Source organism: Vulpes vulpes, chromosome 5 (genome assembly GCF_048418805.1).
Source record: "Vulpes vulpes isolate BD-2025 chromosome 5, VulVul3, whole genome shotgun sequence".
Lineage (NCBI taxonomy): Eukaryota > Metazoa > Chordata > Mammalia > Carnivora > Canidae > Vulpes > Vulpes vulpes.
In genome coordinates, this window is record NC_132784.1 from 62,870,804 (window position 1) to 62,894,164 (window position 23,361).

General features: G+C 38.9%; 1 protein-coding gene and 2 pseudogenes across 1 annotated transcript in view; all 3 read left to right on the forward strand.

The window, feature by feature from the left end:
• The window catches only part of SLC22A10 (solute carrier family 22 member 10), a 31,534-nt gene extending 13,792 nt beyond the window's left edge, over positions 1-17,742 (forward strand). Inside the window, exons 3-10 of the mRNA XM_026004626.2 lie at positions 6,109-6,263; positions 6,363-6,531; positions 7,910-8,033; positions 9,313-9,428; positions 12,992-13,206; positions 14,741-14,849; positions 15,561-15,764; positions 17,228-17,742. Of these exons, the coding sequence (XP_025860411.1) occupies positions 6,109-6,263; positions 6,363-6,531; positions 7,910-8,033; positions 9,313-9,428; positions 12,992-13,206; positions 14,741-14,849; positions 15,561-15,764; positions 17,228-17,288 (1,153 nt within the window). The 3' untranslated portion in view covers positions 17,289-17,742. The remainder of the gene's footprint in view (positions 1-6,108; positions 6,264-6,362; positions 6,532-7,909; positions 8,034-9,312; positions 9,429-12,991; positions 13,207-14,740; positions 14,850-15,560; positions 15,765-17,227) is intronic.
• On the forward strand, positions 1,627-4,646 carry LOC140599027 (MICOS complex subunit MIC26 pseudogene; annotated as a pseudogene).
• On the forward strand, positions 10,762-11,745 carry LOC112924342 (zinc finger CCHC domain-containing protein 17 pseudogene; annotated as a pseudogene).
• Positions 17,743-23,361: the final 5,619 nt, after the last annotated feature.

Consider the following 23,361-nt stretch of genomic DNA (forward strand, 5'->3'; position numbering starts at 1 on the left):
AAACCTATAAATGGGTGAAAATATTTGAAAATCATATATCTGACAAGGGCTTAATATCTAGAACATATAAAGAACTCCTACAACTCAACAACAAGATGATAAACCATCAAAAATCAGCAAAGGACTTGAATAGATATGTGGAGAAATTGAAACACTTGTGCATTGATGGTGAGAATAGAAAGTGATGCAGCCACTATGGAAAACAGTTTGGCAGATTCCCAAAGATCTAAACAGAATTGCCATATGAACCAACAATCCCAGTCCTAAGTTTATACTTTAAAAAATGGAAAACAGGGACTTCAACAGGTAGTTGTACATTGGTGTTCATGAAAGCATTATTTATAATAGCCAAAGGTGAAACAATCCAAGTATCCATCAACAGATTAATGGATAAACAAAATATGGATATATATATACCCAATGGAATATTATTCATCCAGAGGAAAGAATGGCAAATGGTACAACACGAATAAACCTCAAAACAATTATGCTAAATGAAATAAGACAGGTACAGAAGGACCAATGTATGCATTGCCTTCTATGAAATATCTAGATCTGGCAAATAAATGGAGACAGAAGGTAGATTATAGATTATTAGAAGGATAAGAGTGAAGGGTAGAATGAGGAGTTATTGCTTACAGAGTTACAGAGTTTTTGTCTGGGGTAGATTAAAATGTTTTGGAAATAATAGTGATGATCGTGAAATATGATGTAATTAACTAAGATGAATTGTACATTTACAAGTGATTAAAATAGCAAATTTTGTAGTATAGTATATATATCTTATCACAGTAAATATATTCAAAACTGTCTCCAACTATTATTGTGAATTATATATCTAATTTTGTCAATTTTGTTTCATGTGTTTTGTAATTTTGTTGAGTTTATATACATTTGACATTTTAAGCATTATTTCTGGAAAAGTATTCTATTTTGAAATTTATTCTACTTGATATTACTATAAAGACTCCAGGGAAAGCAGAGTGGGGTGGGGGTGGGGATCTTTCCTGTATTCAGAAAGAATACATCTTTCTGAAAGTTTGCTTAATCCAAACATGATTCCTAAAAAAAGAAAACAAACAAACAAACAAACAAAAACCCAAACAAACGTGATTCCTAACTAGTACAGTGGCTTTGGTCTTGCTTTTTAAAAAAATAACTGCTTAGCAACTATTTATCAAGTCACTGAGTGCATTCTCATGTGTAAGAAATGATTACGGATGAATTCTTAACAATTTAACCGTTCATATTCGAAAAACACACAAATTGCCCTGTCCAACGATCAACCCAAGATGGGCCTTTTTAGCACAGCTTTTCTGAGCTAACTAATCTTCCTTTTTTTTTTTTTTTTTTTTTTTTGGTATATTTTTCATTGGAGTTCGATTTGCCAACATATAGCATATCACCCAGTGCTCATCCCGTCAAGTGCCCCCCTCAGTGCCCGTCACCCAGTCACCCCAACCCCCCACCCACCTTCCCTTCCACTACCCCTTGTTCATTTCCCAGAGTTGGGAGTCTCTCTGTTCTGTCACCCTTCCTGCTTTCCCTGAGCAGCGCTTTGGTGTCATGCCCTCAATTTCCAGCATATACCGTTCTCAGAAAATAGTTGTAGGTAGTGGGAGGGGCTGGGGCCGGGGTGACCCCGCTGGAGCCACCTCTGTCAGCAACATGTTCAAGGTAATTCGGAGGTCTGTGGGGCCAGCCAGCCTGAGTCTGCTCACCTTTAATGTCTATGCATCACCTAAAAGGGACTCACCTCACAAAACTTCTGTGAAGGTTAATGAACTTTCACTCTACTGGGTTCCTGAGGGTCAATCTAAATATGTGGAGGAGCCAAGGACCCAGCTTGAAGAAAGCATCTCACATCTCCGACATTATTGCGAGCCATATACAAGTTGGTGTCAGGAAATGTACTCACAAACAAAGCCCAAGATGCAGAGCTTGGTTCAATGGGGGTTAGACTGCTATGAATATCTCCAAAATGCACCTCCTGGGTTTTTTCCAAGACTTGGTGTTATTGGTTTTGCTGGCATTGTTGGACTTCTTTTGGCTAGAGGGTCAAAAATAAAGAAGCTGGTGTATCCACCTGGGTTCATGGGACTAGCTGCCTCTCTTTATTATCCACAACAAGCCATCGTATTTGTCCAGGTCAGTGGGGAGAAATTATATGACTGGGGTTTACGAAGATACATAGTCTTAGAAGATTTGTGGAAGGATAACTTTCAAAAGCCAGGAAATGTGAAGAATTCACCTGGAAGTAAGTAGAATGTTCCATGCTCTGTCCATTTTAATCAGTTATAGTAAACATTGGAAACTCCACGCATTATCTACAGAAAAATGGCAGAGAAGTCAGTACTGAATGTAGTAAATTGGCTTTCTTTTTCAGGAAAAACTATACCAGGCTTCTTTGTTATCTTGGGTGATGCCATACTACCAGTGAACTAATCGGAAATCCTTTCACCTAGAGATAATGTCCAGCATTAGAACTCCTGGTTCTCATGTTGCTATTTATGTACGTAATTAAAATTCTGAATTAAAAAAAAGAAAATAGTTGTATTTTTCAGCATTTCATATATATAAGGCCCCAGGCCTCCAAATATGTGTAACAATATACCCACGCATATGTGGATATTTTTCATAACAAAACACTGGGAAAAGCTTTGCTTTACCTGGGGGACTAGCTTGTAGGCTCTGCAGGAGTAAAGTTAATCTTGTAGCTGACTGTGTTTTCTTGGTCAGCTTGGCTGTCAGTGAGGTCAGCATCCAATTCTCAACTCAATTGAAGTAGTTATGCTCAACCTGCTTGTCTCCATTTATTATTTTTCCTCCCTCATCTTGGTCTTCTTCTTTTAGTTCTATTTTCCTTGGTTGCAATATTTATTTACATACATATTTTACCTAAAAACCTCCTGATTTTTTTTAAGAATATGCCAGTATAGAGGTGCCCAGGAGGCTTAGTCAGTCTGCCTTGGGCCCAGGTCAAGATCCAGGGGTCCTGCGATTGAGCCCCACGTTGGGCTCCCCAGTCTGTGGGGAGTCTGCTTCTCCCTCACCCCCTCCTTCCCCCAGCTTGTGCTTACTTTCTCTTTCAAATACGTAATTAAATCTTTTTTAAAAAAGTATATGCCAGTATATATACATATACTTGGATAAATAACTGTGAAGAATTCCCATTATGACACTGAGCTGGTAATGGGACAACCAAAATGTAGATTTAACTAACCAACACTTCTCCTCAGTGATACAGTATTGCAACCATTCCTGGAAAGAATATGTGATAGCTTCTGCCTAACCTCAGACTGTTTCTCTATTAGATATAAATTAAACCTTATCGTGTATATGAATTGCCTGGGAACCCTGTGAAATTGCAGATTCTGATTCACAAGGTCTGGGGCAAGCTGAGAATCCAAATTTCTATCAAGCTCCCCAGTGATGCCAACACTTCTGGTCCTCTGAACTCATCAGAATAGCAAGGGACAGGATAATAAGGAGGCAGGGGCATGATGATCAACTCTGTGACATTTAGGCTTGACTGATTTGCCATAACCATTTGGTAAATATGTGTGTGATTGATACTGGAGAAGTCAGTTCAGAAAGCAGATGGGTCCATGCCATTCTCACTCCCGCACACCAGGCTCTGCTAATCCTCAATCAGCGCCATCAACATCACATTTGTCGAAAACTGACTCCTAGATTCTTTTTTTTTTCTTTGACTCCTAGATTCTCTTTGTAGTGTAGACCTGAATCGCCATCCTACTCATTAATCCTGACATGGCCTCATAGAGATGAGGCTCCTAGGAAATCACCTGGTTCAGCCTCCCACCCAGGATGAGGAATCTCCCTGTCTCCTTCCCCTGTCCCGTGGTCCCAGCAGGCTCTGTTTGATTACCTTCATTGGCAGGGACTCATGATCCCCAAGGCAGCCTATGACATTAAGAAATAGCTCTTATGAAAACAAAGCTTGTCTTCCTGCTGAGTCAAAATCAACTTCCTGGTAACCTCTACCCACTGAGCCTTGTCTGCCGCTTGCAGCATTTCAAGTGGCTCCTACCCGCGTCAGACTTTCCAGTACTGCAGATAGCTGCTATGCCTCCTGTCCACGCTTCTCCAACTAGATGCTCCCAAGTCCTCCAATTGCTGGGCTGAAAGGTCCAAAATGCCAATCTTCTTCTGAGCATGGCCCAGCTGTCAATATGACTCTTAAAAATGGTGCCCAGCATGTATCCAAAATAATTGAAAGCAGGGTCTTGAAGAGCTCTTTGTAGATCCATGTTCACAGCAGCATTGTTCACAATAGTCAAAAGATGGAAACAACCCAAGTGTCCAGCAGCGGATGAATGGAGAGGCAAAATGTGGTGTGTACATACAATGGAATATTATTTAGTCTTACAAAGGAAGGAGATTCTGACACATGCTATGATATGGACATTGAGGACACTATGCTAAATGAAATGACACAAAAAGATAATTGCTGGGGTTCCTGGGTGGCTCAGTCAATTAAGCATCTGACTCTTGATTTCAGCTTAGGCCATGATCTCAGGGTCGCGGTGTGGAGCCCCGCAAGGGGCTCTGTGTTCAGCAGGGAGTCAGTCCACTTGAGATTCTCTCTCCTTTTGCCCCTCCCCCATCTAGTCTGCTGCACCACCCACCCCCCCTCACCAAATAAATAAATCTTAAAAAAAAAAAAACTCCAGTGTTGTTCTTAAAAAAAAAAAAAGATTTTATTTATTTATTCATGAGAGACAGACACACACACACACACAGAGGCAGAGACACAGGCAGAGGGAGAAGCAGGCTCCACGCAGGGAACCTGACGTGGGACTCGATCCCAGGTCTCCAGGATCACACCCTGGGCTGAAGGCGGCGCTAAACCACTGAGCCACCCGGGCTGCCCTGTTCTTATTACGATATGAATTGTGTATTTTTTTCCGTCACTTTACTCTCAATTTATACTATTTTAAGTATGATTCTTGACAGTATATAGTTCCTTTTTTAAAAAAAATTATTTATTTATTTATTCATTCATTTATTTATTCATGACAGACAGAAAGAGAGAGGCAGAGACATAGGCAGAGGGAGAAGCAGGCTGCCTGCAGGGATCCAAATGTAGGTCTTGATCCCAGAACTCCGGGATCACACCCTGAGCTGAATGCAGACGCTCAACCACTGAGCTACCCAGGTGTCCCTATAGTTCCTTTTTTTAATGTATTCTGGTTATCTCTATTATTTGGTAGAGTGTTTGGACCATTAGAAATTATTTTGATTAACTATAATTATTGCTCTGGTTTTGTTTTAGTCTCCCATTTTATTTTTTTGTTTTCTATCTTGTTTCTTGGGTGATGATAATGATCATGACTTGGGATCATTTGTTGCTTTTGTTTCTATGTTTCACACCTTTTATCTTTTGGGGGGAATTATTTGAATATTTCTCTAAACATTCTTAAAGTCCAATAGTCCATAGAATTTCCTTTTCCTTATTTGTTTTTCACCTTCTTTCTCCCTTCGTTCTTAATCTTATGTAATTATTTTCTCTGAGAAATTTCCATAATTTTCTCTTTTTGGGTTGTGGCACTCTTACATTCTGTTCTACATAAAGCACATTGCATGAAGCCTATAAACCCACATTCAACAGAGAGACATTATTACACAACCCTTAAGCAACTTTGATTGTTTTACTGATGTAACAATCAGTCCTGCATCAGTCTAACCTTAGCCTGTAAGGTCCTAGAGACCCAAGGACATAGCTCTCCTGCATTCTAGACACTCTACAGCCTCTCTACTATATATGGTAGTACAATGGATGCTCATAGTATATTACAATTTCCAATATTTTGTTCTCTTTTATATGGTATCACTTGGTGTCAGAGGCCTACTGGTGATTGGATGATAAAGTTTTGTTACTGTTTGTCTACATTATAGATACAGATATTGCTTTCGAGATTTCTGTTGTTTTTAGTTATTGATTTGTCAAACTTTTAGGTACTAAGAATCACTTGTTAAAATATTCTTTAAATTTCGGAGTATGCTTTTGGTTTTCTTAAGTTTTTGTCCCCCCCCCCCCTCCAAATTCTTATTACTTCCATAATCTAATCTGACTCTGTTTTTTAGGTTTGGGAGAAAGTTGATTCTCAGGTGGTGTTTACTACAGCTTACCATCTTTGGGACCAGCGCAGCTTTTGCTCCCACCTTCCTCATATACTGCTTACTACGCTTCTTATCAGGTTGTGCTTCCATAATCATCCTGATGAATGGCTCTCTGCTCAGTAAGTCAGATTTTGATCTTCTCCATTTTCCAAGCTTGAATTTGACCTTGAAATTTCACCTTTGTCTGACATTAATATCCCAGTTGGGTTTTCTTTCAGTTATAGAGTGGATAAGGCCCTCGTCTAAAGTCATGGCAATCACCCTGATAAGCTGTGCCTTAAGTTTGGGACAGATGATCCTGGGAGGACTGGCATTTCTCTTTCGAGGGTGGCGCACTCTGCAGCTGGTGGTCTCTGTACCTTTCCTTGTCTTCTTTTTCTCCTCAAGGTATGAGCCTTCTTTCTCCTCTTGCCTTTATGGGAACCTGGGGTGAAAATGAAGATTGAATTGGAATATATTGATTTTCTTATTTCCTGGACCCTTTCTTATTGTCTGAATCTAAAACCCACGTTTCTCATCTATTCAGTCTGTGCAGTTTGATAAGCAGAACAGGAATTAGTAATGACCTTTCTGGAAGTTCTGGGTTTTGTTTTTTTTTTTTTTGTATTGTTTTGTTTTAATTCTTAACCAGCAGAGCAGTCAAAGTTATTCAAATACTATTTTCTTTTATACAAAATATAGACACAAATATCTCAAAAAGAAATACTTTTAATTCTTTTTTGGCTTTGGAATGAATCAGGTTTGGTAAAAATTTTCAGATTTTCATTTTTGTAGGTGAAGTAGGATAAAAGGAAGAGTCAGTAAATTTATTCATAAAAGAGCAGCATGATTTATTCAATACTAAAAATTGGTATGCAGATTGGATGATTGATATCATGTATTCAGCACTCCCTTTCCCTTAAATATTTATTATTATTATTTTTTTAATTTTTATTTATGATAGGAACACAGTGAGAGAGAGAGAGGCAGAGACACAGGCAGAGGGAGAAGCAGGCTCCATGCACCGGGAGCCCGATGTGGGATTCGATCCCGGATCTCCAGGATCGCGCCCTGGGCCAAAGGCAGGCGCCAAACCGCTGCGCCACCCAGGGATCCCTCCCTTAAATATTTTTAACAAGCATTTATGGATAGCTTCATCCCTGTACTTAAAACCATCTAAAGGAGAGTCAAATTTAGCTCATCATAGAGACACAACTATAGATTTAATACAATGAGATGAGTTCAGAGAGAGGAGAGTATAATTTATGCCAGACTCATCCATTATGTCGTTATATCCTTATAATAATCCTACAAGGAAAATGGTACTACAGTTCCCATCTTATTGAAGAGAAAACTGAGGCAGATGTAAATAAGTGACTGACTTATGTAGTAAGTTACCAACATAGCTGGTAGTGGCAGGAGTACTTCTAATATTTTTCGGGCTTTAAGCTTACATAATTTGGGGACTTCTTTTTTTAAAAAGACTTCTTAATTATGCATAAGGAACTCTCAAGCTTAAGCTTCACAAGCTTCTTTGAAAAGTTGCTGAGTAGGCAGAGAGGAAGTTAACTCCGAAGTCTGTGTGTTCCTGACCATGAAGATGCACTTCAATGAATTTGGTCTTTCTCATATTTTCCTAGTATTTCTCAAATAAACCTTGAGTTTCTGTTCCTAACCCAGTAAGTGGTGGATATTAGATGGAAGGCAAAAAGTGTCTGTAGTCAATAATCATATGACAAATAAATAAGAGAGAGTTGACTGTACTTGTATGCTGTTCTTCCATCAGGTGGCTGGTGGAACCTGCTCGGTGGCTGATTATCAACAATAAACCAGAGGAGGGCTTAAAGGCACTTAGAAAAGTTGCACATATAAATGGAATGAAGAATGCTGGAGACATCCTGACCATGGAGGTGAGCAGGAAATGGAAGATGGTTACTTAGGGACTTGGAGGAAAGACATAAGCTGACTCCACATTCTCCTTATTGAGATAGACAAACTGTTTTCCTAAAAAGGGCGCAGAGAAGGTAAGCTCAATTCTCTAGTCTTTCATGGCCACCTCACACCGAAGGAGCTTTGAGCACTGTGCAACTACCTCTTCCTTTAGTTCACTTCCTGATCTGAATCTATAACCTATAACTCTTGTGGATGACCTGCACCTCTCCATGATCTCATTTTCTATTTTTTCTTTTGCTTTTTTTCAAATTTTTATTTAAATTCGACTTAGTTAACATATAGTGTAATACTGGTTTCAGGAGTACACTTTAGTGACCCATCACTTACATATGACACCCAATGCTCAACACAAGTGCCCTCCTTAATATCACTTGTGCTGTTAAGATCAAAGAGGTTTTTCTGCCTTCATTCTCCTTCAGGATTTTGATGGATTCTTGTCTCATATTTAGGTGTTTCATCCATTTTGAGCTTGTTTTTGTGTATGGTGTAAGAAAATGGTCCAATTTCATTCTTTTGCATGTGACTGTCCAATTTTCTCAACACCATTTGTTGAAGAGACTGTCTTTTTTTCCATTGGGTATTATTTCCTGTATTGTCAAAGATTAGTTCACCATAGAGATGAGGGGCCATTTCTGGGTTCTGTATTCTGTTCCATTGATCTACGTCTGTTTTTATTGAAATCTTGCCATTTGTAATGACATGGATGGTACTAGAAGGTATTATGCTAAATGAAATAAGTCAGTCAGAGAAAGAGAAATAACATATGATTTTATTCACATGTGAAATTTAAGAAACAAAACATACAAACATAGGGGAAAGAGAAAGAAAAAAATAAGGTGAAAATTGACAAAGAGGCAAACCATAAGAGATGCTGAACTCTAGGAAACAAACTGAGAGTTGCTGGAAGGGAGGTGGGTGAGGGGATGGGATAATTAGATGATGGACATTAAAGAGGGCACTTGATGTAATGAACACTGGATGTAATATGCAACTAACAAATCATAAATTCTACCTATGAAACTAATAAAAATATAATTTTTGCTTTTTAATACCCTGGAGTCTCCTTTAAGTCTTTACAGCTTCATATCCTTTTCACACCTGTGATTTATTATACACACCTGTATAATAAATTATGCAGGAAAGAAAGGGAGCACATTTATTTTGTCCTATCGGGTGCAGGTGCTTGCCACAATGCCTGGCACTGTGTTGACAAATGATACATGTATGTTGTTTAAGGGTTTAAGATCCAGCATGCAGGATGAGCTGGAGGCAGCACAGACCAAAACTACTGTGTGTGACTTGTTCTGCACCCCTGACCTGCGTAAGAGAATCTGTCTCCTGCTATTTGTAAGGTGGGCTTCACACAGTGCATGACAATGTTAAAAAGGTGGAGACATCTATTTATTTCAAAGGTTATAACAGTGTTATGGGCGTGGGGGTGCTGATTTGGAGATAGAAAATGAGGAAAACATACTGAGTGTTGCTGTGCTGGGAGATGGGCAAAGTATTATAAAAAGATGCACCATATGAAGAGGACTTAATTGTGTTATATCGCTTCATAATCTCACTCCTGGAGATTGATGTTGGGGTTCCACCACAGTACAGATTTTGGCATTTAGTTTCCTTTATTTTTTTCTTCCAATTTTTTTCAAATTTTTATTTAAATTCTAGTTAGTTAACATCAGACAGTGCAATAAAATCTTACTAACAGTAATGTGAAAAGATAGTGAATATATACAGCTTGAAAAACACTTCAATGTGTAAAAATGTAAGCAGCACCTAGATCAAGTTAGAAAATCCTAATTCCCCGGAAGGTTCTCGCATAGTTCCTCTACAGTGAGAACCACCATTATTATAGTGGCTCAACTCTCATCCCCTCCTCACTGTTTGCTTGCACACTGCATAATTCTTACCAGCTGTCCTGCTCCCTATCACCCCAGAAGAGTGTTGCCTAGTCTTGACTTTCACATAATATAAATAATAAAATGGTTTCGTGACAGCCCCCTTTCCTCAAGCTAATTTATGTAAAATTCATCCATTTTGTCATAGGTAGCAGTAGGTGGTTATCTTCCCTAATGTTTCAGTATTCCATGAGATGAACACTCTACCATTTCTTGATGTACTTCAATATCACTGGACTTGTACTTGTTTCCAATTTGGGGTGTTAGCACTAGGACTTCCCTAAAGGTGTTGTACTTTATCTCTTGAGGGATATAAGTGCTTACTTTGGTAGGGCTGAGGGGGATTTTAAATTTAATTCTGAAATTTTGAAGATATTTAAAAAAGCATATAGGACATATAGCATATATGCTATAGCATATATAGCATATATAGCAAGTATGCCAAATGCCAACTTAAGAAGGTAACTGATTGTATTTCCTCTGGTACAGCTGGTGCATGTTTGCTTGAATTCTGACATTTTTCTTTTAGCCCTAGGAAATCATATCTGAGCTTTAAATTCCCTAGAACTGTGTCAGACTCCAGAATATGGTGCCTGAAGATAAAGGGGACTCAGGTAGTCTCTTGAAAGCTTAAACGCTAGTTGAGCGAAAGGAAAGTTCTTCACAGTATTGGGGTTGAAGGAGAAGAGGACTCACAGCATACTGACAACGTTCAAAAAAGAAATTCTTCCCCCCAGGTGGTTTTTTTTTTTAATATTTTACTTATTTATTTTGACATTTTGTGCAATGCTGCAGCCGGGAGACCCGGAGCTGACCCAGAGACACTTGAATTAACTGGCAGAAGAGAAATGGAGGAGCCATAGAACATTAAGGATGAATTCAGGAAGACCCGAGACCATGGAGAACTTGCCTGCTCTCTACATTATTTTCCAAGGAGAGGTTGCTATGGTTACAGACTATGGAGCCTTCATCAAAATCCCTGGCTGTCAGAAGCAAGGTCTGGTCCATCGAACTCACATGTCATCCTGTCGTGTGGATAAGCCTTCTGAGATAGTGGATGATGGAGGCAAAGTATGGGTGAAGCTTATTGGCCGGGAGATGAAAAATGATAGGATAAAAGTATCCGTATCCATGAAAGTCATCAACCAAGGAACTGGGAAAGACCTTGACCCCAACAACGTTATCATTGAGCAAGAAGAGAGGCGGTGGCAGTCCTTCCAGGATTACACTGGGCAGAAGATCACCCTCGAGGCTGTCCTGAACACCACCTGCAAGAAGTGTGGCTACAAAGGCCACTTTGCAAAGGATTTTTTTTATGCAACCAGAAGGGACCAAGTATTCCCTGATACCTGATGAGGAAGAGGAGAAGGAAGAGGCAAAGTCAGCAGAGTTTGAGAAGCCTGACTCCACAAGGTATTCTTCTAGAAAAAGAAAGAAGGAAAAGAAGAAAAAAACCCATGGAGACAGGAAGTCGTCTGAGTCTGACAGCTCAGACTCTGAGAGTGACACAGGCAAGAGGGCAAGGCACACATCAAAAGACAGCAAGGCAGCAATGAAGAAGAAGAAGCACAGGGAGTGAGAGTGGAAAGAGTAGAGGGAGTGGTGAGAAGGGGAGGAACCAGGAGCCTTGTGCCTTGAAGCCCTGGCTCCCGGAAAGACTCAGTAGTGTGAATGTGGCCTCCCACCCCACTGACTTCACCTGTGGGAGATGGCTTGCCCTTATGCAGCAGGCAGGTTTGGGAGTTAGATGTCAAAGCATCTGCCTGAATGAGTTAACTTATCATTCCTGGTCCCTTTGCAAGTGACCCCTGCAGCTCACCCATTCATTCACTCACCTTTCTTCATTCAGCAGGAGGTCCTATTACCCTCTCCAGCGGCCACTGCCAGAGCCAGATTCACAGGACTCCTGCACGGGAGTCCAGGCTGCAGCCACAGGTACTGCTGTGGAGGCGAGTCTGGCTGTAGTTGAGAGAACAGTGACGGGGCCCCCTGTCGGGTCTGCCTTGGGCTGATTGGTGAGTGATCCCTGCGGCGTCCGACCCAGGGGCCCCGCCGAGGGAGACCGGCAGGCGGAGGGAGAACGGGAGAACGTAAGAAGCGGTGCTCACTTTCTCCATTCCCCCAGCGTGATTCTACCAGGCTACAAGGACAGCCCGAAAACAATTGTTTGCAGCACCTGAGCTTGTGTGGGACACTCGGCCAGACCACTGAACCACATAGCTCAAGCCAAGATCATTGCTTTACTTTGTATTTACTACTGTGTGAGTCAATTGGTTCCACTTCAGGTCTCTGCTTAAATTCCTGGCATAAATGTAAAAAAAAAGATTTTATTTATTTTTTCTAAGAGACACACAGAAAGAGAGGCAGAAACATAGGCAGAGGGAGAAGTAGGCTCCATGAAGGAAGCCTGATGTGGGACTTGATCCAGGCATTCAGGGATCATGGCCTGACCCAAAGGCAGATGCCCAAACCACTGAGCTACTCAGGCATCTCTTACCCCCAGGTTTTAATCGTTCTATGTATCATGCGGTTTGGTGATTGGGGTCATGTTATATCTCCCAGTCATTATCAACTCTCGGCTTAGGGACTCAAATGACAGAATGACAAAAGGGATGCCTGGATGTCTCAGTGGTTGAGCCTCTGCCTTTGGTTCAGGGCATGATCTTGGGGTCCTGGGATCAAGTCCTGCATTGGGCTCCCTGAATGGAGCCTGCTTTTCCCTCTGTCCATGTCTCTGCCTCTCTTTCTGTGCCTCTCATGAATAAAGAAATAAAATCTTAAAAAAAAAAAAAAAAGAATGAATGAATGACAGAAGGAGTATTGTTTTATAAATTGCCAGGCAATTATTTATGGTAACTTTAAAATTATCACTTTAAAATATGTATTATACAAATCAGACTGGACCTTTATTCTTTAACACTGACCACTAGCTGTCTGGATTAATATAGTCATCAACTGCAGCATGTAGGCTTTGAATCTTATGGAATGCATCTTTCTCCTTTTGTTCATTTCAGATTTGCAATCGTAATACCCTTTTATGGCATCACAATTAATCTACAGCACTTTGGGAGCAATATTTTCCTGTTCCAGGTAGTCTTTGGAGCTCTCACTGCGTTAGTCCGATGTCTTCCTCTTTTAGTACAGAATCATATGGGCCGTCGAACAACCCAGACAGTTTTCATGTTCCTGGTGGGACTTTCTATTTTGGCCAACACATTTGTGCCCCAAGGTGAGAAAAGAGGTATCTTTTCCCCATCCTTTAGGGATTGTATTGATCACACTTGTCTGAAGCTAGGAGTTACGTCAATTTTAAGAGCCACATATGCCCCCAAACGAGGGTTTAAAGCAAATCCTGCTAAGAAGCTGTTAGGAAAAGAGCCAAAGGTCCACAACGGGCAGCTCAGACATATATTTCTCTTCATCACATTCTGGAAGTATCTAGAAACTGGTGCCGTTTATTCCTGACAGTTTCTCTAAGATAGCAATTGATCACTTGTCCTTTGGCCTTTCACATTTTTAGTAACATGCATGAAGGGCCTAGGCTCTGCAATTATATATCAACATGAGGACACAATGTGGTCACTTGCTCTGGTTAGGCTCTTTATTACCAGCTTTGAAGATTAGTCTACTTCCTGATTGCTCTGTAGCCACGTGTGAGTGTGATATTAAGTTACCATGACCAGCCCTTGCTGGGGAAGTCTTCCTGGCTTACAAGAAACAAAAATTTCCCCTTTCTTCAAGTAGTGAAGGAGTGAACAATAGGAACAAGGTATTGAGCAGATTAAAAACCTAGTCCATTCCCTGTTAGATGACTTTGTAAGTTAATAGAATGGATATGAAATGACCAGGAGAACCTTAGTGGGCACTATGCTTCAGCTATGTCCCAATGCAGGAATGTACCTTACAGCATTACAGATTGGTGGACTCTACTCCTCAGAAGATCATTAATGATGCAGGCTTACTCCCTATAATAGAATCTTGACCAATATAAAGCTACAATTTGATTTCTTTTTATATTGGGCAGAAAATCGATTATCTGAAACTTCTCCTTATTGGTTCCCAAATTCTGACATTTTTTCCCAAAAAGAATTTTCTATTCTTGTTTTCTTATGTCTAACATTCTTCTAGATATGGCTTCTCTTCAGCCTGTCCACTAACAGAGTAGTCCTGTTCTTTACTACTCTATCATGCTTTACCCGCCCCGTGACAATGCGATATCTATACTAGGTTGACTGACACATCCAGGCTTACCAGGGATTTTCCTGGTTTTATCAGTGAAAGTCCCTATTGCTAAACCCCCCTAATTCCCAGGAAAGCCAGGATGACTGGTCACTTTAAATTCTGCACTTTAATTGTAATGTTTAGACAACTGTAAAGCTGTCAACTTTAGAGCTGAGTCTTAGACTCAGTAACTGTCCACATGGCTGTCCCACCTTCTATAATAGGGATATAATATGGGACAGAATCAGTAAAAGCAAATTTTTGCCAGACATACCTCTTTTCTCTTTCTTTAGAAAACCTGAAATATGCTGAGAGATTTGCTGCAGTTAACCCAGATAATTTTATGTGCTTATTACCACCTGTGTTGACAATTCTACATTTCTCAGCTTATCAACCACTCTGTGCTCTCTGACACTACAAAATTTTCTACAGTATATCTCAAACAAACCAATACTTACAAGGTCTTTTTTTCTGACTAAATTTGGTGGATGCTGATTCCTTCAGTCCAGAATTCTTAGTCTCACTGGTTTTTCTGTCTCCAGAAATGCAGACCCTGCATGTGGCTTTGGCAAGTGCGGGAATCAGCTTTGCTGCTGCTTCTGCCACTAGTTTTTCTGTCCACTTGTCTGAGCTCATCCCCACAGTCCTCAGGTATGAGTTTATGAATGTTATTCCAGGGTTTATAAAGCAGGACACTCTCAGCTAACTGGCATTTATTGCAGTAATAAACACAATAAGACCTGTTTATTATAGCGGTGTGCAGGGGGCCCAGTTGGTTGAGTGTCTGACTCTTGATTTTGTCTCAGGTCATGATCTCAAGGTTGTGAGATCAAGCACCACATAAGGCCTGCTATGGCTTGGCATGGAGCCTGCTCAAGATTCGCTCTTTCCCTCCCTCTGCCCACCTTCACACACACATGCACACACACACAAACACACGCTCTCACTCGCTCTCTCTCTCTCTGAAAAAGAAAGACTTATTATAAAAGCAAAATTTGTAATTACAACAGAAATAATATGCTAACAACATTTTAGCCAAAGTTTATTGAAAGCTGACTTTATGCCATGCACTGTGCTGAACAATAGTTTAATGCATCATCTCATTAATTTTTTGGGTGACTCATCAGGGTAGGTGCAATGTATAACATTTTGTGTAAAATTACAAAAATGAGTCTTAATACACTTTGAATCTGACAAAGATAGCTAGAAAATCATAGGGCAAATCTAAAGTATGAATGCTCATCATCAAAACCTATGTATTTAACAATGTGTTCTAGTGTCTTCCATCTTCTATCAAGTCAAAACAATGTATCACAAGTTACATGTGCAGATTTTTACCAGATTGTTATGTTTACCCCTCAGGGCAAGAGCTTTAGGATTAGACACACTGGCTAGTAGGTGTGGGGCAGTACTGGCTCCCCTCCTGATGACCTTAACGGCATATCTTTCTGCTTTGCCCTGGATCATCTATGGAGTCTTTCCCATCATTGCTGGTCTTGTTGTCCTCCTCCAACCTGAAACCAGGGAAATGCCTCTGCTTGACACCATCCACGATGTAAAAAATAAGTAAGTAAACCTTCTAGCCAAGTCCTCAGAGGAACCATGCGCCTTAGGTCTGTGGATGAGAAAGGCACAACACCACATGAGTCCCTCAGATCACTGAGGAAGTTCAGCCACTAGATTTTCTGTCCACTTGTCTGAGCTCATCCCCACAATCCTCAGGTATGAATTTATGAATGTTATTCCAGGGCTTATAAAACAGGACACTCTCAGCTAACTGGCATTTATTGCAGTTACTTCCTGAGATACTTCCATCTCCAGTAACTGCCTTTCATTATTGGTGACAGGGTCACTTCTATCCCCTGTGAGTTCCAATCTAGATTGCAGAAATCCTCTCTGTGCACGTCTCATTGATAATTTGAATGATGAAGAGATGAAAATTATCTCTATTATGATGGCACATACTACCTGTCCTCATAAGAGACACACATTCATGATGGTATTTCATGATTCTCAGATCCATAGGAAACTTGGATATGAAGGGGAAAGAAATGCCCTGGCCAGTAAAGGAATAATGTTAGGAAGATCACATAGAGTTAAAAAAAATTTTTTTTTTAATAATAGAAGAAAAAAATCTTGTTTAGGTGTCTTGGTACTCAGACAATTTCACTGCCACAAGTAATGAAAAGATTGAGGCTACCCTCAAATAAGAAACTAGCAAAATATTTAAAATGAGAAAAATAGTATGTTAGTTTCCTAGGGATTCCATAATCAAGTTCCACAAACTGAGTGACTTAAATAGCAGAAATTTATTTCCTCACAGTTCTAGAGGCTGGGAGTCTGAGCTCAAGTGTCAGGAGGACTACACTCCCTCTGAAGGCCTTAGGGAAGAGTCTGTTCCAGGCCTCTCTTCCATCTTCTGGTATATCTTTGGCTTGTGGCAACATAACTCCAATCTTCATATGGCATGCTTCCAGGCATGCCTAAGTGTTGTAATTTTCCCTTTTGTAAGGATACCAGTCATATTGATTTGAGGCCCATCTGACTGCGGTATGACATTATCTTAATTAATTATATCTTCAACAACTGTATCCAAATGTGATAATTTCACATTCTGAGATATTGAGAGTTAAAACTTCAACATATGAATTTGGGTGGAGGGAACACAATTCAACTCAAACAAATGGGGAGTTCCCTTAGGATTGTCAATCCTCCTCTTGAGTTTCCAAAGATGTCACTGATCAGAGGTCTGAAAAGACCAAGTGAGAGTAGCAACTTTTAAAACTGTTTTCTTGGGTCTTATTGCAGGAATTTCTTGGATCTGCACAGGCAGCAGGGACTTTTCCAACATTAATATCAATGCATCATGAATGCTATTGGATTATAAAAAGCTGATAGGTGGAGAATCAATTTGTATTTGTGCACAGAAAGCACACAAACTTATTTGTTATCTTTTCTGTTTTTAAAAAAATATTTGTTTTTTTGATTGACTGGTTGATTGATTGGTTGTTTCTGTTTTGTTTTTCCAGCAAAGAATTCTCAAGAAAAGTAAAAGAAATAAATTCCTCTGTAAAAATGACAAAATTTTAAGATATTTTCAGGAACTGACTGGTGAGGAAAAAGAAAACTATGAGAGAAAAACAAAATACAGAAATTTCCTTTTATATCTACAAACTAGCAAGAAAATATTACTGGAAAATTAATCTCATTTACATTTATTGCATTAATTTGCAGTTTAAGAAATAATTTTTGGGAACACATAATTCTATGAACAATCTAATATTTTTGGGAAAGTTTCAAATTTATGGGTAAATTATTAATACACAAAATAATTCAGAAACAAAGTAAAACCATGGAATTAATATGTAGCTGGCTGGGAGAGAGAAAAGGGGTTATGTAAGTGTGGATATTAAGGAGGGAACTTGTGATGAGCACTGGCTGTTGTATGTAAGTGTTGAATCACTATATTGTACATCTGAAATTAATATCACATTGTATGTTAATTAACTGGAATTTAAATAAAAGCATGGAAGAAAAAAGAAAAGGGGGCAGAAAATTTATTTGAAAAAATAATAGCTAAAAACTTCTCAAATCTGAAGGAAACAGATATCCAGATCTAGGCAAAACAGAGATCCTCCTCCCTCCCCCCAAGTTCAACCCAAGGATGTCCATACCAACACACATAGTAATTAAAGTGGCAAAAAGTAGGGATAAAGAAAAAAAAATAAGGCAGCAAGACAAAAGAAGACAGCTACCTGCAAGGGAAACCCCATCAGGCTATCAGTGGATTTTTCAGCAGAAACTTTGCAGGCCAGAAGAAAGTGGCATGATATATTCCAAGTGCTGAAAGGGAAAAATCTGCCAAAAATACTCTATCCAGCAAGGCTATCAATCAGAATAGAAGGAGAGATAAAGTGTTTCTCAGACAAACAAGAACTAAGGGGGTTCATGACCACTAAACCAGTCCTGCAAAAAGTATTAAAGGGGACTCTTTGAGTGGAAAAGAAAGATCATAAGCGAGATTATGAAAAGTAAAAAGCACAAAAGCAGTAAAAATAAGTATTTCTGCAAAAATCAGTCAAGAGATTTATAAAATAAAAGTTTGTAAAATATGACATGATATACTTAAAACATGGGTCAGTGGAGGGGGGAGTAAAGAATGAGTTCAAATTTAAATGACCAGCAACTTAATATAGACTGCTATGTGCAGGTGATACTATATACAACCCTAATGGTAACCACCATTCCAAAACCAGTAATAGATATGAAGAGAATAAAGAAACAGGAATTCAAGTATATCACTAAGGAAAGCCAACAAACCACGAAAAAGAGCAAGAGAAGAAGGGTTCAGGGAAAATCTATAGAAAAAACCACACAACACAAATGGCAATAAATATGCATCTATCAATACTAACTCTGAACGTAAATGGACTAAAGACTCCAGTCAAAAGACAATGAGCAACAGAGTGGATAAAAAAACTGACCCATCTTTATGCTGCCTACAGGAGACTCATTTCAGGCTGAAAGACACCTGAAGACTGAAATGAGGGGATGGAGAACCATTTATTATGCAAAGGACATCAAAAGAATGCCAAGGTAGCAATACTTATATTGACAAAATAGACTTCAAAGCAAAGACTGTAATAAGAGACAAAGAAGGGACTATATAATAATAAAGGGAACAATCCAACAAGAGGATAGAAAAATTGTAAATGTGCACCCAATATGGGAGCAGACAAATACATAAAACAGCTATTGACAAACATAAAGGAGATAGTTGATACTAAATACAATAACAGTAGGGGACTTTAGTACCCCACTTACATTAGGGTACAGATATCTAAGTGGAAACTCAACAAGGAAACTCAACAAGGAAACAAGGATTTAACAGACATATTCAGAACATTCCATCCTAAAACAGCAGAATACACATTCTTTTCAAGCTCACATGGAACAAGTTTTAACAAATTAAAAAAATTGAAGTCATACCATGCATTTTTTCTGATCACAATGCTATGAAACTAGAAATCAACCACAAGAAAAAGTCCGGAAAGACTACAAATATATGGAAGTTAAAAAACATTCTACTAAACAATGAATGGGTCAAATAAGAAATTGAAGAAGAAATAAAAAAATTACATGAGAACTAAAATGAAAACAGAATGGTCCAAAATCTTTGGAATGCAGCAAAAGTGATTCTAAGAGAGAGATTTATAGCAATACAAGCCTATCTCAAGAAGCAAGAAAAATCTCAAATAAACAGCCTAACCTTACACCTAAAGGAGTTAGAAAAAGGACAAACAAAACCAAAACCCAGAAAAAGGAAGAAATAATAAAGATCAGAGGAAAAACAAATGATACAGAAACTAAAAAAACCCAATAGAACAAATCAAGGAAGCCAGGAGCTGGTTGCTTGAAAAGATCAACAAAACTGATAAACCTCTAGCCAGACTCATAGACTCATCAAAAAAAAGAGAGAGAGAGAGGACCCAAATAAACAAAATCACTAATGAAAGAGGAGAAATAACCAACATCACAAAAATACAAAAAATTGTAACAGAATATTATGAAAACCTATATGCCAAGAAATTCAACAATTTAGAAGAAATAGACAAATTCCTAGAAGCAAATAATCTACCAAAATGAAAGCAGGAAGAAATAGAAAATGTGAACAGAGATGACCAATAATAAAATTGAAGCAGTAATTTTAAAAAAATCCCCCTAAACCAAAAGTCCAGGACCAGATGGCTTCACAGGTGAATTCTACCAAACATTTAAAGAATAGTTAATACCATTCTCAAACTATTTCAAAAAATAGAAGAGGGAGGGAAACTTCAAAATTCATTCTGTGAAGCCAGTATCAACTTGATACCAAAAAATGGATAAGGAGACGGGGGTGGGGGAACGGGGAGACAGAGAGAGAGACGGGGAGGGAGAGAGAGAGAGAGAGAGAGAGAGAGAGAGATTGGAATACAAGCCAATATCTCTGATGAATATAGGTTTGGGTTTCAAGTTAAGATGCCAGAGTAGAAAGGGGATCTTGTGCTTGCCTCATGCCTCAAACACAGCCAAATAAATACCAAATCATTCTGAATGTCCCAAGAGATCAATCTGAAGACTGAGAGAACCAACTGCCCAGCTAGAAAGAGAAAAAGGGCCAAATCATGGAAGTAGGAGCCCTGGAGAATTGATTTGAAGGAGAAAAGAACTGTGGGTGCTCTGAGGGAAGGAGCCCTCATCATGGAGAGGAGTATGAGAGGAGAGAGAGAGAGAGGGAGAGAAAGAGAGAGAGCATGCACAGGGGATTGTACAAGAAAAATTCTTCCCCAAAGCCATTGATGGGAAAAAGGAAAGGAGCTGACTACTGGAAGTCTTCAAAAGCAGCAGAGCTCAAAGTCTGAAGTTTTAGAAGTCCACATTACTGCCATGATCCTGCCTGGCAGGTTTAGTGGTGCTCCAGTGGGGAAGGAGGGCGGAGGCCTGGGAGCGGACAGCATGGTCTGAGGATCCCTTGGATACTGAAGCACCAGGCTTAAGACAATACAGAACCTCTTAATATAGCTATTACTCTAGGAGCAGGAGTATAATAGGCTTTCCTAATATACACACACTCAGTGACCTAGGCAAAATGAGAAGATGGAGGAATTCACCCCAAAAGAAAGAAGAGGAAGAGATCACAGCCAGAGATTTAATCTGATGAATATAGATGCAAAAATTCTGAACAAAATATTAGTAAATCAATTTCAACAATATGTTAAAAATTATACAACACAATCAAGTGGAATTTATTCCCAGAATGCAAAAGTGGCTCAATATTTGCAAAACAATCAACATGATACACCACATCAATAAGAAAAATAATGAAAACCATACGATCATTTCAAAAGATGCAGAAAAAGGATTTGACAGAGTACAACATCCATTTATATAAAAATCCTCTGCAAAGCAGGTCTAAAGGGAACATACCTCAACATAAAAAGGCCTTATGTGAAAAACCTATGGCCAACATCATACTCAATGGTGAAAATTTTTCAGTGGTGAAGGATTGAGAGCTTTTCTCCTAGGGTCTGAACAAGACAAGGATGTCCACTCTCACCACTTTTATTCAATATAGTCCTGGAAATTCTCGCTACAGCAATTAGACAACAAAAAGAAATAAAAGATACCCAAATTAGCAAGGAAGGAGTAAAATTCTCACTATTTGTGGATGACATGACTCTCTATATATAAAACCCAAAAACTCCACTAAAAAACTACTAGAACTGATAAATGAATTTAGTAAAGTCACAGGATACAAAATCAATGTACATACATATGTACAACATACATATGTTGCATACACTAATAATGAAGTAAAATTAAGAAAACCATCCCATTTACAATTGTACCCACAAAAATAAAATATTGAAGAATAAACTTAACTAAGGAGGTGAAAGACCTGTACTCTGAAAACTGTAAAACACTGATGAAAGAAATTCAAGATGACATAAAGAAATGGAAAGATATTTCATGTTCATTGGTTGGAAGAACAAATATTAAAATATCCATAATACCCAAAGCAATCTACAGACATAATGAACTGTCTATCAAAATACCAATAGTATTCCTCACAGAACTAGAACAAACAATCCTAAAATTTGTATGGGAGCACAAAAGGCCCTGATTAGCCAAAGTAATCTTGAAAAAGAAAAACAAAGCTGGAGACATCACAATTCCAGACATCAAGTTATACTACAAAGCAGTAGTATTAAAACATTGTGGTACTGGCATTAAAACTAGACACGTAGATCCATGGAATACAATAGAAAACGCAGAAGTAAACCCATAATTAATCATTATGTCATTAATCTTTGACAAAGGAGGCAAGAACATGCAATGGGAAAAAGATATTTTCTTCAAAAATGATGTTGGGAAAACTGGATAATTACATGTAAAAGAATGAAACTGGACCATTCTCTTTCACCATACATAAGAATAAAGTGAAAATGGATTAAGGATCTAAATATGAGACCTGAAGCTATAAATATCTTGAAGAGGCAGTAATTTCTCTGGCCTCAGTTGCAGCAATATTTTTCTAGATATGTCTCCTGAGGCAGGGGAAATAACAACAAAAATAACCTATTGAAATAACATCAAAGTAAAAAGCCTCTACACAGCAAAGAAAACAATAGACAAAACTAAAAGACTACTACATGTGAGAGGATATTTACAACTGATATATTTTATAAAGGGTTACTGTCCAAAATACATAGAGAAGTGATATGTTAGCACCCAAAAAAACCAAATAATCTAATCAAAGAATGGGCAGAAGACATGAATAGACAATTCTCCAGGAAGTCAGCTACAGTCCTCTGCTCTACCAGCTGAGCTTTCGAAGGGACGAATAGACAATTCTCCAAAGAAGACATCCAGATGTCCAATAAACACATAAAAAGATGCTCAGCATCATTCATCATCAGGGAAAGACAAATCAAAACTACAATGAGATAACACCTCACACATGTCAGAATGGCTGAAATAAAAAACACACAAAAAAGTGTTGGTGCAGATGTGGAGAAATGGGAACCTTCTTGCACTTTTGGTGGGAATGCAAACTGGTGCAGCCACTCTGGAAAACAGTATGTAAGTTCCTCAAAAAATTAAAAATAGAGGAGCCCCTGGGTGGCTTAGTTGGTTAAGCATCTGACTCTTTAAAAAATTTTTAATTTAAATTCAATTTGCGAACATACAGTATAACCCCCAGTGCTCATGGAGGGTATTATGCTGAGTGAAATAAGGCAATTGGAGAAAGACAATTATCATATGGTTTCACTCATATGTGGAATGCATGATGAGAAGCATCTGACTCTTGATTTTGGCTTAGGCCATGATCTCAGGGTTGTGAGATCAAGCCCCTCATTGCACTCCATGCTGGGTGTGTAGCCTGCTTAAGATTCTCTCTTTCTCTCCCCCCCCCCCCCCACCATACACTCTTTCTTTCTCTTTCTAAAAAAAGAACAGTGGTTCTATGATTCAGCAATCACACTACTGGGTATTTATCCCTCAAATTCAAAAACACTAATTCAAAGGGTTACGTGTTCCTTTATGTTTATTGCAGCATTATTTGTAATAGCCAAATTAGGGAAGCGGCCCAAGTGTCCATGGATAGATGAATGGATAACAA